Source organism: Manis javanica, chromosome 2 (assembly GCF_040802235.1).
Source record: "Manis javanica isolate MJ-LG chromosome 2, MJ_LKY, whole genome shotgun sequence".
Taxonomy (NCBI): Eukaryota; Metazoa; Chordata; class Mammalia; order Pholidota; family Manidae; genus Manis; species Manis javanica.
This window is the reverse complement of record NC_133157.1, coordinates 217530700-217547140: the sequence shown is the minus strand read 5'-3', so window position 1 is coordinate 217547140 and position 16441 is coordinate 217530700. Positions and strand designations below refer to the sequence as shown.

Below are 16441 nucleotides of genomic sequence, written 5' to 3'. Positions count from 1 at the left end.
ACAGAAATGTGTAGTTATGAATTCTAGAAAATTTTGTGGAGAAGGCCTCTGTCTGCCTTGGGACAAATGGTGCCCAGCCGAGCTGTGTGACAAGGAAGGTGAGATCGTTTTCAGCAGCTGCCACCAAACTTGAAAAGGGTTGATGGATGTGACAAAGTCTTCTCACAAAGAACGTAAATCAAAGAAGATGACTGACAGTGAAGTAAACATTTTAGAGCTAGAGTAATTAGGAATATATTAGCAATTAAAATAAACCTATTATCATTAGCAAAATTGGCAGTTACATGCAATTTCCCCAGGGCCCTCATTTCAAGTTTATCCTTGTAGATTATATTAAGGCAGGATTAATGTTTTTGGATATACAGTTTGAATTTTGGTGGATTTCATTTTCTCACATCCCATCCATAGTGAGTAGAGCTCAGCGGTCCTCAAGTAGCAATCCTGTGGATCTCACGTTTTCTGAGATGGACCCAGGTGTTCTCACACTAAAACTGAACAAAGCTGTTGTTTACCCAATTCTCAGAGACAATTAAATCAATGGATATAATTTTTCAGTTTTTTCCTCTGGTAACTTTTTTTAGGCCTTCAGCACCTGCTACCACTTATCTTCCAGGAAGTACTAGAAAATGACAAAAGTCCTGAGATGGAGGCAAATAAACTAATCAAGGGAAAATCTTGGTCACCGACCTTCTGAGATTGATAATGTCTTCCTTCTGTGGAAACATGCGCTGGTGGGTCAGATTTTTTTGGATGGTAACAGAGGCAGGATTGAACCCCTGTTATGTAACCACTGGCAACGTGCATATAGTCTTAGGGTGGGGCTGTCCACAGAAAGACCAACAGTGTAACTGAAAGATCAACCAAGCTTTGGTCATGCAGTGTTAGTCGATCTGGAGACTGAGATTAACAATCTCAATGAACAATCAATCAAACAATCAATCAATCATGCCTACATAATGAAGTCCCAGTAAAAATTATGGGCACTGAAGCTCATGTAAGCTTCCCTGGTACCATAAGTACTCCGTATGTATGGTCACGTGTTGATGCTGGGAAAGTAATGTGTCCTGAGTCCATGGGGAGAGGACAAAATCTCCACATCTGGAACCCTCGTGGACTCTGCCCTATTGTCTCTTACTTTGGCTGATAATACTCCGCATCTTTTCCCTGTAGCAAGTTCTAAGTGTGAGTATGCCGACTTTCAGGGAGGTCTGTGGGTCCTCTAGTGAGCTGTTAAGACTGAGAGTGGTTTCATGAACCCCCAAACCTGAAGTTGGTGTCATAAGGGAGGGGCGTCTGATGTGAAGACCGTGCCCTCTAAACTCTGTGGGTGGCCTTAACAATTTGTAAGTAGGCATACCAAAATTTGCAATGGGCAGACTGCAGGTGCCCATGGGATGCCAAGAAGCTGGAACCAGAAAGCAGAGCAACCACCTGCCATGTAAAACTGTCTGACTAGACACCACGGTGATGACTTTCCCACCTCTCTCTCCACAGCTCTCAAGAGATAGTTCACATGAGCAAATTGAGGTCATGTGCCCCTATACCAGCTGTTGATCAGGAGTGGGAGAAAAATACTAGCAATACCTTTGGCTTCTGTATCAGGAAACTGGCATGTGGAATTGCCCTCCAACAGGACCCAGAGGAGCAGAGCTTGGGCACCAAAGAATGATAGATTTCCACCTCAAAAATAAGGCTACGAGACAGTATGTGCAAGATTCTACTCTGTTAGCAGTGCTCTATGTAGAAGACTCTGGAGAACTTAGCCTCCTCCCAGTGAGGCTTGGGGTAAACTGGAAACAACAGTGCCCAAGGAGCATGGCAGGATGGAGCTGGGAGGCAGTGGAGAAGGCTGGGCTGACAGGGGACAGTTCAGGAGAACCGAAAAGGAGAGGGCATGTAGGTGCCCATCGAGAGAGGCTGACCTCATGGAAAATGCAGAGAAGCATTTTATTGTATTTTCTGGATGCATTTGTGACCTGCCACTAGAAGGACTCTGTTCTTCATGACCATAAGTAACTGGGTCTGAACCCTTTTCCTCTGGTGTTGTGGGGATGTTACAGGAGGGTTGCCTAAACAGATGTGTAACAATCTGCTATGACAGGAAAGTGTTAAGTTTCAATAAGGGGATTTAAAACACAAGGCTCTATTTTATGCTGTTCCACTTTTCAGGTGAGCATTACTGCCCTAGTTAAGCAGGAAGAAAATCCACAGGTATGGAATGTTGGACTCTGGAGACCATACAGTGGGGGTGGAGGAGGCAGGCTGATCAGGCACAGAAAGGATGGGTCTCAGTAGCCTTGGAGGGGATTAGGGGAAGACTTTTAGCTCAGTGGGTTTTCAACACTACTTCTGGGAGTGTCTCATGAGCTGGTCCTCTAATAGCAAACAAAATCAAATGCTGTTTTTTTCCTAGGTCCACAAGGACAAATAATTTAATTGACTTGTCTCCATTCACCACAGTTGGTGTTCACGGACACTGACACCAGGTTCATCCTGAGAAGATTCCCTTTTATGTGTCTTACGTATTAGGATTTGAACAGAAGACTTAGGCTGGTAAAGCAAAGCTTGGAAGCCACTGAACCCAGTTTCCTACCTAGGTGAGGCATTGCCATCTGCAGAATCCTATGCAAACAGGTGAAACAGGTTTTCATTAATTAAACTCTATCAACAAATTGTGTTTAATTGAACACAACTAAACCATCCATTAAACATGGTAGTGAAAGGGATTTGTCCATCCCTTGAACCTGGAGCATTTCTGACCACTTCAACCAAAGGAGGGTAAGGGAAGAGACTTTCCACAGTGGTCATTTCCACCATTTCATTTATCTCTTCTGTATTAAAATTAGTCCCAAACTTAAAACAACTCTTTTAATATTTCACATGATTTTGTGGGTCAGGAATTCTGGCAGGGATCAGCTGGGTGATTCTCCTGTTTCATGTGGCATTGACAGAGGTCAGTTATTTAGTGACAGTCAGAGATGGTTAGGCTGGTTTAGAGGGTCCAAGACAGCCTTGCTAACATCTGGCATATGGACAGAGAAGGCTGGTAGCCCGACACTTGACTGGAGGAAACAGTTGCACCTAGCTTTCCAAATGTGGTGGCCTTAGAACAATCAGACTTCTTACATGGTGGTTCAGGACTCCAAAAGCCAGCATTCAGCATGGTGGAAGCTTCACAGATTTTATGAACTAGCTCTGCAAATCACATAGCGTCTCTTCCTTTGCACTATACGGGTTGAAGTGGGCAGAAGCATGCCCATGGGCCTGATACCTTTCAATGAGAAGAATGTAAAATAATTTGCAGCCATGCATGTTTAAAGCTTTTACATCCGCCATTAGAAAATTTTGTGTCTTGAAGAGCTTTTTCTAGCACTGGAATTACATTTGCCTCATCCTCAAGTCACTGGTTCTGTTCAGGCCTGATAAAGCATTTCTCAATTCTTTTTCACACAGCAGCCTTTCAAATACCAGAAGACAACTCTCTTTTTTGCCACATCTTCTCTGAGATAACCTCATCTTTCTTCACACATAACAATAAGTACTTACTGTGGACAAGTACTTCACACAATCTCTTCTTAATCAAACAGGCACTTTAACTTTCCTTATTTTACATGAGGGAACAGTGGGGTCAAGTAAATTGTTTAAGGCCCAGTGCTTGGCCCTCCCTGGTGGAGTGGGACATCCTGGTTACTCTCCTCTGAGTATATTCAAATTAGTAAAAGTCCTTCCTAAAATGTCAGCACTTGCTTTTATTAAGCTAATGGAGATGCGTAGAAGTCTGGATGTGTTAAAGTAATTAAACAGGGAGACCAGTAGACTGCAGTGACTCTAATGTCTTGGTAACCTATGTAAGTAAAGGCAATTTCTGTAAATATCTCAAGGTTAAGAAATCCAAACCTAAAAACAACCAATCAAAAACAGCCAACTAGGCAGATAAGGCAACTGCTTAAGCTACCACCAATCAAATACTTGCTTTGCTTTGCTTCCACTTCTTCTCCATAAAAAACCCTAACTCCTGTAGGTGGGGCTCTCCTAACCACTCCTGGTTTTGGCACTGCCTGATTCAAATCCACGTTTGCTCCAATAAACTCTTGAAATTTTAATGTGTCTCAGTTTATCTTTTAAGAGAGGGGGGTAGGTAAAGAAAATTACTTAGCAACCATTTTACACTTGATTTGGAGACATGCTTTTATACTTCCATTTGCTTCTTGGAGTGTCTGATGTTTGCGGAACACATATACAATAACGTAGATTCATTTCCATGGATATGGGTCAAGGAAGCACTAGAAAATGACCTATTGATCTGTTTCCACCCCTCTTCTCATTTCCTGTCTACAGTCTACCAGCCAGGAGAAGTCATCCCTCAGATGGATACAGTAGACCAATTTTGATAATGCTGCCCATCTCTAAATCTACCCTGGGACAAACAAAACACTTAAAGTTTTTTTTCTCAGGACTCTTTCATTGGCTTGATACATAGTAGACCATTTCTTTATCTGTAAAATGAATGACAATAGTGCCTACTATGCAAGGTCACCGTCTATGGAGGAGATAATTTAATTTTCAAAATATGAGTAGATAACCCTTACTGAGTGCTTCCTACACAGGAAGTGCTCTTCTGAAAGTTTTGCATGTATTGTCTCAACTCCTCAAAGTGCTTGGTATGTGGATGGCACTTGATAAGTATCTGCAGAAGGAAGGAAGGAAGGAAGGAAGAGAGGGAGGGAGGGAGGGAGGGAGACGTTGTTATTATAGAGATGCTGAACAGGAGTTTGTTCACTTGTCATAAAGTTGCAATGAGGAAACTCTTCTGAAGGAGAATTAATGAGAAGTACAAGGATTTGTAACCACAGTATTAGTTACACATCATAAAAACACTCAATTATATATAATAATGAAAATAATAAAAACCACTTAGCTTTCTAGGTCAATGTTCTTTGAATTTATCCAGCCCATAAGGAGTAGAAGAACTATTTTACTGTTACTAGGATTAAAAAAGCAGCCATCTTCCATATTTACTTCTCCTACTTATATAGACAAAAAATACGGTAGCAGTTTCTTCAGGAAGCAACACTCATCTTGTTATATTTGCAGGAGCCAAGGAAACAAGTGTTTTGAATAATGATTTGCATAAATAGACACACACCATGATTCTTTAAACTATCACATTCAGTTTGAGTAAAATGAACTTGACTTTATTTGGAGCTGTCACATTGTGATTTATTTCCCAGTTTCCCTCCCTGCCAGTGGACTATGACAATCTCAGAACACTGTACACCTGCCCTTCATGCCCCATAGCCCTTTGTTTCTAAGAAACACAGTGACTGTGATGTTGGGTTGAAGATGGACACAATATAACCAGCCCAGCCTGGCTCCTGACAAATCATGAGGTAGATGGTTGTGGTTTCCCGGCTTTACTACCCAAGGCTCTTCTCTTTTCCACTAGAGTGGTGAAACAATCTATCAATTTTTTGCTCCCAGACAGAGCTCTTATCCTAGATTTTGCTGAAAAGGTCCCAAAGTAGGAAATTTCCAATGACCATATGGATGCAGCACCCTTCCTGAGTGGCTTGCTAGATAACCATGGAAACCTTTGTGGTGATCTTACTTAAGTCATGAGATGTGGTCCTTATATCCAGGACAGTCAAGCTTTTGGAGAGGTTAGCTCACTGACTCATCATTCAATCATTCAACAAATACTTATTGGGCACCTAGAAGTGTCAGGAATTGTTCTGAGAGCTGATTCAGAGATGAAAAGCAAACCCCCGCCGTGACCTCAAGTAGCTTCTTAGTCTCAAAAATGATGCAGTAAAGTGCAGGTTTGGGCACAAAATCCCAGTAATATAATTTCACTGGGCCTTAGTTTCCTTATCTGTAGTATGGATATGATAACATTGCCTACCTCTAAGGGTTGATGTGAGAATTAACACTTTTAAAGCTCTCGGGCAGTACTGAGCACACAGATATGATTTTAGAGTAGATGACAGCTCCATAGTTTGTTCACTTGGGTATGAATGAATAAAATACTCCAATTCCTCAGATACTAAGTTTCATAGAAAAAACTCAAGGCCTCTTTGACCACTAGAGAGTTTAAGAGTGAGGCTGAATGTTAATGAATGAGTTTGTCTGAATGTACAGAGAGAAGCTCAGAGCCGACATAACAGATACCTGGTTTGCAGTTGCTCTTGAGAACTTATGTAGAGTCCTGGACTGCCTCCCTCTTGTCTCTTCTGACACAGAAGTCTGAGGTCCTTTATATTGCCCCTGACTTCATGCCTCTGTCAGCTCAGAAACTACCTTTCTACTAGATTGTCCCCTGGCACCAGCTTCCTGCCAGAAGCTAGACCTATTTCAGCCTTAGTGAACCCTTTAATGTCATAATGCACCAGTTTCGACATAGTCGTGTTTGCTCAACTAGCCTGTTGCTGACCGCATGTCATCTCCTACAGGAGTGATCAGATACTAGCACACAGACCTCTCAGAGGGACAGCCACAGATGGTTGCCTAAATTGTTATCTTTATGTGGAAATGGGGAAGTTTTAGCTCTGGGAGGTGAAGTCATCTGTGCGATGCCACATAGTAATAAATTTGTGAATTTGAACCAGGTCTCCAATGCCTATGCTGAAAAGCTCATACTCTTCACCCTACCCTGTCTTGCTTCCAAAAAATAGTAAAATGATGGGAACCAGACTTTTGGGTAGGAGCAGTGGATGTCACCTAAGTTCATAGTTGGAGTGATTTGGGGAGGTGTCTTGGAACTCCAAATATTCCTCCCACTGTATGGATGTAGTACCTGAAATCCCACCATTCTGGTTTAATTCCTTTGGCCTGACATTTAAGGCCCCTGTTACCCCTGATCTAATTTCTCAGGATTGCTGTTCAAAAATCACCACCATGCAGTTCTCTCTATTGCCAAACTGACTAGCTTCCCCAGCTGTTCTTTCAATCTACTCTGTTAGGCTTTCCTACCTCTCTGCCTCAGAACAAGAGTTTGTGCTCTTGTCTCCACTTGGCAAACCCTAATAACTGCCATCAGTGAATGCTTAACAGGTGTCTGCTGAAAAAAAATACATTTATTTACACTCAACATTGTTCTGTGAATCTTCTTTTATAATGTATAATGTAAACATACACACGTCAGAAAAAAAGTATGCACTCTGTATTGTTTACTATGATTGTGAGGGAGGAAATTTTAAAAATCTTTTACATATTGCACTTTTTTTTGCATAGAGGGCAATAATTAATAGTAATATATTAAAAATAAAACTATAAAACTCCTTGAAGAAAACATAGTAGGTAAGCTTCTTGACATCAGTCTTGGCAATGATTTCTTTGGATTTGACACCAAAACTGAAAGTAACAGAAGCAGAAATAAACAAGTGTGACTACATCAAACTAAAAAGCTTCTGCACATCAAAGGAAACAATCAACAAAATGAAAAGGCAACTACAGAATGGGAGAAGATATTTACAAATTATATATCTGCTAAGGGATTAATATCCAAAATATATAAAGAAGTCCTACAATTCAATAGAAAAAAAATTATTTGAAAATGGACAGAGGATGTGAAGGGATGTTTTTCCAAAGGAAGCCACAGAAATGGCCAACAGGACATGAAAAAGTGCTCAACATCACTAATCATCAAGAAAATGAAAATCGAAATCACAATGACATATCACCTCATACATGTTAGAATGACTGGCATAGAAATCACAAGTGTTGATGAAGATGTGGAGAAAAGGGAACCATTGTGCACTGTTGGTGGGAATGTAAACTGGTACAACCACTAGAGAAAATAGTATGGAGGTTCCTCATAAAACTAAAACTACAACTACCAGATGATCTAGCAATTCCACCTCTGAGCATTTATCTGAAGAAAATGAAAATACTCATTAGAAAAGATACCTGTACCCTTATGTTCACTGAACAATATTTGTAATAGACAAGACATGGAAGCAGTCTACATGTCCACTGACAAATGAACAGAGAAAGAAAATGTGATATATGGATACCAATATATACACACACAGTGGAATATTATCCAGACATAAAAAAATAAGGAAATCCTGCATTTTATGGCAATATGGATGGACCTTAAGGGCAGTATGCTAAGTGAAATAGGTCAGAGAAGGACAAATATTGTATGATCTCACATGTGGCATCTAAAAAACAAACTCCCCATTGCCCCCACCTTCTGCAAAGAAACCATATACACAGAACAAATTGATTCTGATTGTGAGAGTCGTGGAAGGGGATCCAAAATGAGTGAAGGTGGAAACAAATAAAACAACTCTGGGGAGGTGTGCTACACTGAAACGATTAAAACGGCTACATATGAACATCTGAGGGTGAATGAAGATGAATTGTCATGATGAGGATGAATTGTATGGCTGAATTCTGGTTCTAGGTCAGAATTGTATGAGGCACACTGACACTTTGGAGAGAGGTCTGGGGAAATGGGAGAGCGGGGTCGGGGTGGGGGGGAGCTGTAGGAAATAACACTCCTACCTTTTACAATTAAGAAAGTGGTGGGTACATGTTTCTAGAAAACTTGTTAGTAGGAAATTCACTGATATTGGGCTTTGATCTTAAACAGAGGAAATCTAACAGTGATAACTAACCTTTATACTGAGCCTGCTGTTTTTATGAAGTATCTTTCATTCGTTCAAAATTATTTTGTTAAACAGCTTCACAATGATCCTTTGAGGCTATTATTATTCGTTTTACATATGTGGGAACTGAGAATAAGGGACGTTTATCCTGCAGCTAGTAAACGGAGTGGGGGCCAAATACAGATCTGGCTCTGGAGGGCATTAAATTAAACACGAAGAGAACAAAAGTAGAAGGCGGGCTAAGGGGCATGCCGAGGAGGCAGAGCGCAGCAGGAAATACTCTGCCTGTGGTTCCTTGTTTAGTCTGGCCAGATGACTTGGACAAAGAGAAGCCGTCTGCGGCAGCCCGAGGCGGAGACGTGGAACAAGGCTAGGCCGGCGTCGGGGAGAGCCTCAGTCTTCTCCGGGAGCCCCTGCCCTCGGAGTCTCCTCTCTCTGCCCCTCCTGCGGTCAGGAAACGCGGCGCCGTCTGGCCCGGCGCGGCCGCCGTAGCGTCCCCGTTGCCATGGCTCCCGAGACTATGAGTGCAGGTGCAGAGGCTTGACAGGGAAGCTTGACGGGAGTTCCCGAGAGTCGGGGTCGACTTCACGGGACCGCGAAACCGAGAGGCGACATGGGCCGTAGTAAGCGCCCCTTCCCACCTTCCTCCTTCGATGGCGCCCCTTCCGGCCGTGGCGGCCTGTTGTCCCGGGTCCCAGGGCCCAGCCGTGCCAGCCCAGTCCACCGCGCCCCGTCCCGTCCTCCACGCCTGGCTCAGCCCGGCCCTTCGTCCTCCGCACACCGGCTGTGCCAGGCCATCCGTTGGCGGGACCCGCAGCCTTGCCTCTTGGAGGCTCAGGCCCCTCATCCGTCAAATACGGTGGACTTGGGGTGGGTGAGAAAGGCGTTGGGCTTGATGAAAGGGGTAGTGGAGGGCTCAGGGGGGTGGCGCCGGACACCCCGGTTCAGGCCCGCGCGTCTCCTGGTCGCGTGGTCCTCGGGTAGTCGCTGACTTGGGGCTGCAGCCTTCAGGCTCATCGGGAAAGCGGTGCAGTCAGGTGGTTGAGGGAACCGACTCTGGGGCCTGCCTGCCTCCTACGCCCACTAGCTGTGAGGGACTGAGAGTGGACTTCACCCCTGGGGGCCTAAGCTTCCTCCTCTCCAACACCAAGGGAAGAGTGGTATTGTTTTACAAACAGGGTAAATGTTGTAAAGTGTTTGTTCAAAAATACACCAAGAGAATGTGCAAAGTGATGGGACCAACAGTTACTTATATTAGAACCATTCTGATACCAACACCGTTTTGACCTCCCCAAATGATGGGTTTGCACTGCTCAGCCTAATTGATTGCTTCTTGTAAAAGTGTCATAATTAACATTTTTAAGTCAAGAGACTGCGTATGCTAGATGGCAGGGTTTCTGTGTGGAAGAGCTGATTGCCTGTTGGTGGAGAGGCAGCTGATTTGTAAAAGTGAAGCCCCTTTCCTAAACCAGTTACTGATACTTAGTCTCACACTCTTCCATTAACACACCAGACAAAAAAAAAAAAATAGACAAACAGGAGTAAAAACTTAAATGAAAATTTTATTTTTGTCTTGTGACCCACCCATTTTACTCCCACATATTACCAAAAAAACAAAGTCTTTGTCCACACAAAGACTTGTATACAAATTTTTATATCAACTGCTTTCACAGTAGCTAAAAAATGGAAACAACCCAGATACTCTTCAACATTTGTTGATGGATTAACAACTGTGGGCTCACTGCAAGCCGGACAGGCGCACGGCTCCATTTGTTCCCTGGCCCCCATATGTTCCCACTCTAACAAGAATACCTTGACAATGCTCTGTGTTACCAGATGTTAATGTCAGCTCAACCCCTGTGTCCCGCAGGCCCCAACATGTTTTGGTGTTCAGCTTTTTCCCAATGTATTGTCACTCGAGTAAATGGCCATCAGTTCTTGGGGAAAGGATTGGAGGAATCATGGCCAAGACGGGGTTGGGCCTCTCTTTTAGTCAATGGGTTGTCAGACAAAATACAGGATACCCAGTATTTTAATTTGCTAAATCAGGCAACTCTAGTTTCAGGTCCCCAAACTGGCTAATGTCTGGAAACTGGATAAGAAATTGTGAGTTTTGTTTTGAGGCCATTGTACTCAGCCTGCTGGTCAGCAATCGTTGGTGTATTTTGATTGTGCAGATAGAGCAGGGCCTTTATGCCCATGTCTCCAGGCTTCCGTCTTTATAACATTGGTTCACTTCTCAGATTAAACTGCTGCCTGGCTTTCATTGTTTTGGGAGTCTATCATTGCCATTTCTTTCAGGCTGTCCCGTGGTCAGCCTGGCCTCAGAGCAGAGCTACCAGTGAACTTTTTAGTGATGCTGGTGCCCTTTCCCCAGAACATCCGCTATTGCTTTAGTTCCCTGGGACATTATCTACCAGATCTCCAGCCTCACAGTATATCCACCCGAGCACAAATACTTCTAGGAGCCTTTCATGTACTTCTTCCACTGTTTGCCACAGAAACTGTCATTTCTGCCTCAGAGAGCATGGTTATCGCTTTGGGCATGCCTCTAGGCCCCATCCTGGCAGCATGCTTGTAATAGCTCTCAGAGCTCTTGAACCCTTTAAACTCCCTGAGAGTGTCCACAGATCAGAACCCTATCTGACTTTGTATTCCTGCCTCCTTGATTTAGCACCCACATATCTGTTCCCACATCTGTGTTTCTGCCTCATTAATTATGTCCTGAAACTCCTTTGAGAGACAGTCCCTCTCCTCCATTATCAGGCCCAGTACGTCCTCAGCCAGACCATGTGACTTCAGTGTACCTGTTGGCCAAGAGGCTGGGAGGGCACGTGCATGCAGGTCCTGACAGGAGCTCCTGGTCTGCACAGGGGAGTGCTGGCCCTTAACAGGGAGGAATGGCTCACTCCTGTATGCTGTCTGCAGAGTGGAGTTTAGGGAACTCTGGGCTTGAGATTTTGGGGTGAATCACCCAGATTTATTGACCCCTTTTTTCAGGGCCCCATTCTTTCCAACTAAGACCTGACCTCTGTATGACTGACCTGCCTAGACTGAGAGTTTAACTTTATTGCTCTGCTTCTCTTTTATTTAACAACTTACATATTCAAGTAGATAATTTGATGTTTTGGCATATGTGTACACCCATGAAACCATCCCTACAATTACGATAATGAACATAACCCATCATCTCTACCGGTTTCCCTGTGCCTTTTTGTAATTCCTCCCTCCCACCTCTCCCGCTCTCCCCAGCAGCCGCAGATCTGGTTTCTGACGCTATACATTAGTTTGCAGTTATTAGAATTTTATGTAAGTGAAATCATACAGTACACACCTTTTTTTTGTCTTGGCTTCTTTCCAAATAATTATTCTTATCCATCCACGTAGTTGTATGTATCAATGGTTTATTCTTTTTATTGCTGAGTAGCACTACATTGTGTAGATATACTAAAATTTGTTAATCCATCTATCGATTGCTGGATCTTTGGGGTGTTTCCAGTTTGGAGCTAATTCAAATAAATCTGCACTGTGCATTTTGTACACATCTTTGTATGGACATACTTTTTGCTCTCTCTTGGGTAAATACCTGGGAGTGGTTCATGTGGTACCTTTATGGTGACGTTTTAAAGAGACTGCCAAACTATTTACCATTTTTCATGCCATTAGAAGCATACAGGAATTTCAGTTCCTCCACATCCTCACCCGCTCTGGGTATGGTCAGTCTTTTTTATTTTAGCCATTTTAATAGATGCTTAATATATCCCATTGTTGTTTTAATTTGCATTTTCCAAATGATTAAGGATACTGAGAATGTTTTTATGTGCTTATTTGTCATCTATATATGTTCTTTGGTTAAGCATCTATGCAAATACTTCGCCTACTTTTTATATTGATTTGTTTCCTTATTACTAATTAAAAGAGTTCTTTCTATAGTCTGGAAATCCTTTATTGGATGTATGATTTGCAAATATTTTCTCTCCATCTAAGGCCTGTGTTTTCATTGTCTTAACACTGTTTTTTGAAGAGCAGAAGATTGCAGTTTTGAAGTCCAGCTTATCAATTTGTTGTTCTATAGATCTTGCTTTTGGTGTTATATCCAAGAAATTTTTGCCTAACCAAATTCATGTAGATTTTTCTGTAATTTTTTCCTAGAAGTTGTATAATTTTAGGCTTCACATTATTATTATTTTTTTATTAAGGTATCATTGATATACACTCTTATGAGGATTTCACATGAGCAACATGGTGGTTACTACATTTACCCATATTATCAAGTATCCCCCACACCCCATTGCAGTCACTGTCCATCAGTGTAGTAAGATGCCACAGTCACTACTTGTCTTCTCTGTGCTACACTGTCATCCCCGTGATCCTCTCACACACCATGTGTGCCAATCATAATGCCCCTCAATCCCCTTCTCCCTCCCTCCTCACTTGCCCTCCCCTATACCTCCCCTTTGGTAACCTCTAGTCCCTTCTTGGAGTCTGTCAGTCTGCTGCTGTTTTGTTCCTTCAGTTTTGCTTTGTTGTTATACTCCAGAAATGAGTGAAATCGTTTCGTACTTGTCTTTCTTCACCCAGCTTAGTTCACTGAGCAAAATACCCTCTAGCTCCATTCACGTTGTTGCAAATGGTAGGATTTCTTTTCTTCTTATGGCTGCATAATATTCCATTGTGTAAATGTACCACATCTTCTTTATCCATTCATCTACTGATGGCCACTTAGGTTGCTTCCATATCTTGGCTATTGTAAATAGTGCTGCGATAAACATAAGGGTGCATATGTCTTTTTGCATTTGAGATCTTGTTTTCTTTGGGTAAATTCCTAGGAGTGGAATTCCTGGGTTAAATGGTATTTCTATTTTTAGTTTTTGAGGAACCTCCGTATTGCTTTCCACAATGGTTGAACTAATTTACATTCCCACCAGCAGTGTAGGAGGGTTCCCCTTTCTCCACATCCTTGCCAACATTTGTTGTTGTTTGTCTTTTGGGTGCTGGTTGTCCTAACTGGTGTGAGGTGATATCTCATTGTGGTTTTAATTTGCATTTCCCTGATGATTAGTGATATGGAGCATCATTTCTTGTGCCCGTTGGCCATCTGAATTTCTTCTTTGGAGAAGTATCTCTTCAAATGCTCTGCCCATTTTTTAATTGAATGATTTGCTTTTTGGGTGTTGAGGCATGTGAGCTCTTTATATATTTTGGATGTTAACCCCTTGTCAGATATGTCACATATGAATATATTCTTCTATACTGTAGAATGCCTTTTTGTTCTACTGATGGTGTCCTTTGCTGTACAGAAGCTTTTTAGTTTGATGTAGTCCCATTTGTTCATTTTTGCTTTTGTTTCTCTTGCTGGAGGAGATGTGTTTAGAAAAAAAGTTGCTCATGTTTATTCAAGAGATTTTTGCCTATGTTTTCTTCTAAGAGTTTTATGGTCTCATGACTTATATTTGGGCCTTTGATCCATTTCGAGTTTACTTTTGTGTATGAACTTAGACAATAATCCAATTTCATTCTCTTACATGTAGCTGTCCAGTTTTCCAATAACAGTTTTTGAAGAGGCTGTCATTTACCCATTGAATTATCCATGGCTCCTTTATTGTATATTAATTGACCACATATGCTTGGGTTTATATCTGGGCTCTCTATTCTGTTCCACTGGTCTGTGGGTCTGTTCTTGTGCCAGTACTGAATTGTCTTGATTACTATGGCTTTGTAGTAGAGCTTGAAGTCAGGGAGTGTAATCCCCCCAGCTTTATTCTTCCTTCTCAGGATTGCTTTTGGCTACTCAGAGTCTTTTGTGGTTCCATATGAATTTGAGAACTATTTTTTCTAGTTCATTGAAGAATGCTGTCAGTATTTTGATAGGGATTGCTTTAGATTGCTTTAGGCAGGAAGGCCATTGTGACAATATTAATTCTTCCATCCATGAGCACAGGATGTATTTCCATTTATTGGTGTCTTCTTTAATTTCTCTCATGAGAGTCTTGTAGTTTTCAGGGTATAGGTCTTTCACCTCCTCAGTTAGGTTTATTCCTAGGTATTTTATTCTTTTTGATGCAGTTGTGAATGGAATTGTTTTCCTGATTTCTCTTTCTGCTAGTTCAACATTAGTATAGAGGAATGCAACAGATTTCTGTGTATTCATTTTGTATCCTGCAACTTTGCTGAATTCAGTTATTAGTTCTAGTAGTTTTGGTGTGGATTCTTTAGGGTTTATTATGTGCAATACAATGTCATTGGCAAACAGTGACAGTTTACTTTCTTCCTTACCAATCTGGATGCCTTTTATTTCTTTGTGTTGTCTGATTGCCATGGCTAGAACTTCCAGTACTATGTTGAATGAAAATGGGGAAAGCAGGCATCCTTGTCTTGTTCCCAATCTTAGAGGAAAAGCTTTCAGCTTCTCGCTGTTAAGTATGATGGTGGCTGTGGGTTTGTCATATATAGCCTTTATTGTGTTGAGGTACTTGCTCTCTATACCCATTTTATTGACAGTTTTTGTCATGAATGGGTGTTGAACTTTGTCAAATGCTTTTTCAGCATCTATGAAAATGATCATGTGATTTTTGCCCTTTTTCTTGATGTGGTGTATGATGTTGACAGATTTTCAGATATTGTACCATCCTTGCATCCCTGGAATAAATCCTACTTGGTCATGATGGCTGATCTTTTTGATGTATTTTTGAATTTGGTTTGCTAATATTTTGTTGAGTATTTTTGCATCTATGTTCATCAGGGATATTGGTCTGTAATTTTCTTTTTTGGCAGTGTCTTTGCCTGGTTTTGGTGTTAGAGTGATGCTGGCTTCATAGAATGAGTTTGGAAGTATTCCCTCCTCTTCTACTTTTTGGAATACTTTAAGGAGGATGAATAGTAGGTCTTCTCTAAATACCTGATAAAATTCAGTGATGAATCCTTCTGGTCCAGGAATTTTGTTCTTGGGTAGTTTTTTGGTTACTGATTCAATTTCATTGCTGGTAATTGGTCTATTCAGATTTTCTGTTTCTTCCTGGGTCAGCCTTGGAAGGTTGTATTTTTCTAGAAAGTTGTCCATTTCTTCTAGGTCATCCAATTTCTTTGAATATAATTTTTCATAGTATTTTCTAATAATTCTTTGTATTTGAGTGGTGTCCATAGTGATTTTTCCTACCTCATTTCTGATTCTGTTTATTTGTGTAGACTCTCTTTTTTTCTTGATAAGTCTGGTTAGTGGTTTATCTATTTTGTTTATTTTCTCAAAGAACCATCTTCTGCTTTCATTGATTCTTTCTATTGTTTTATTCTTCTCGACTTTATTTATTTCTGCTCTAATCTTTATTATATCTCTCCTTCTACTGAGTTTGGGCCTCATTTATTCTTCTTTTCTTGTTTCATTAAATTGTGAGATTAGACTGTTCATGTGGGACTGTTCTTCCCTGAGGTAAGCCTTATTGCAATATACTTCCCTCTTAGCATGGCCTTTGCTGAATCCCACAGTTTTTGAGGTGTTGAATTATTGTTATTTGTCTCCAAATATTGATTGATCTCTGTTTTTATTTGGTCATTGATCCATTAATTATTTAGGAACATGTTGTTAAGCTTCCATGTGTTTGTGGGCTTTTTTGTTTTCTTTGCATAATTTATTTCTAGTTTCTTACCTTTTTGGTCTGAGAAGCTGGTTGGTACAATTTCAATCCTTCTCAATTTTCTGAGGCTCTTTTTGTGGCCTAGTATGTGGTCTATTCTGGAAAATGTTCCATGTGTACTTGAGAAGTATGTGTACCTTGGTGCTTTTGGTTGGAGTGTTCTGTAGATGTCTGTTAGGTCTATCTGTTCTAATGTGT

General features: G+C 41.4%; 1 protein-coding gene across 1 annotated transcript in view; it reads left to right on the top strand.

The window, feature by feature from the left end:
- Window positions 1-9097: 9097 nt before the first annotated feature.
- Window positions 9098-16441, top strand: part of DNAAF11 (dynein axonemal assembly factor 11) — a 95562-nt gene continuing 88218 nt past the window's right edge. Inside the window, exon 1 of the mRNA XM_037020793.2 lies at window positions 9098-9235. Within this exon, the coding sequence (XP_036876688.2) occupies window positions 9226-9235 (10 nt within the window). The 5' untranslated portion in view covers window positions 9098-9225. The remainder of the gene's footprint in view (window positions 9236-16441) is intronic.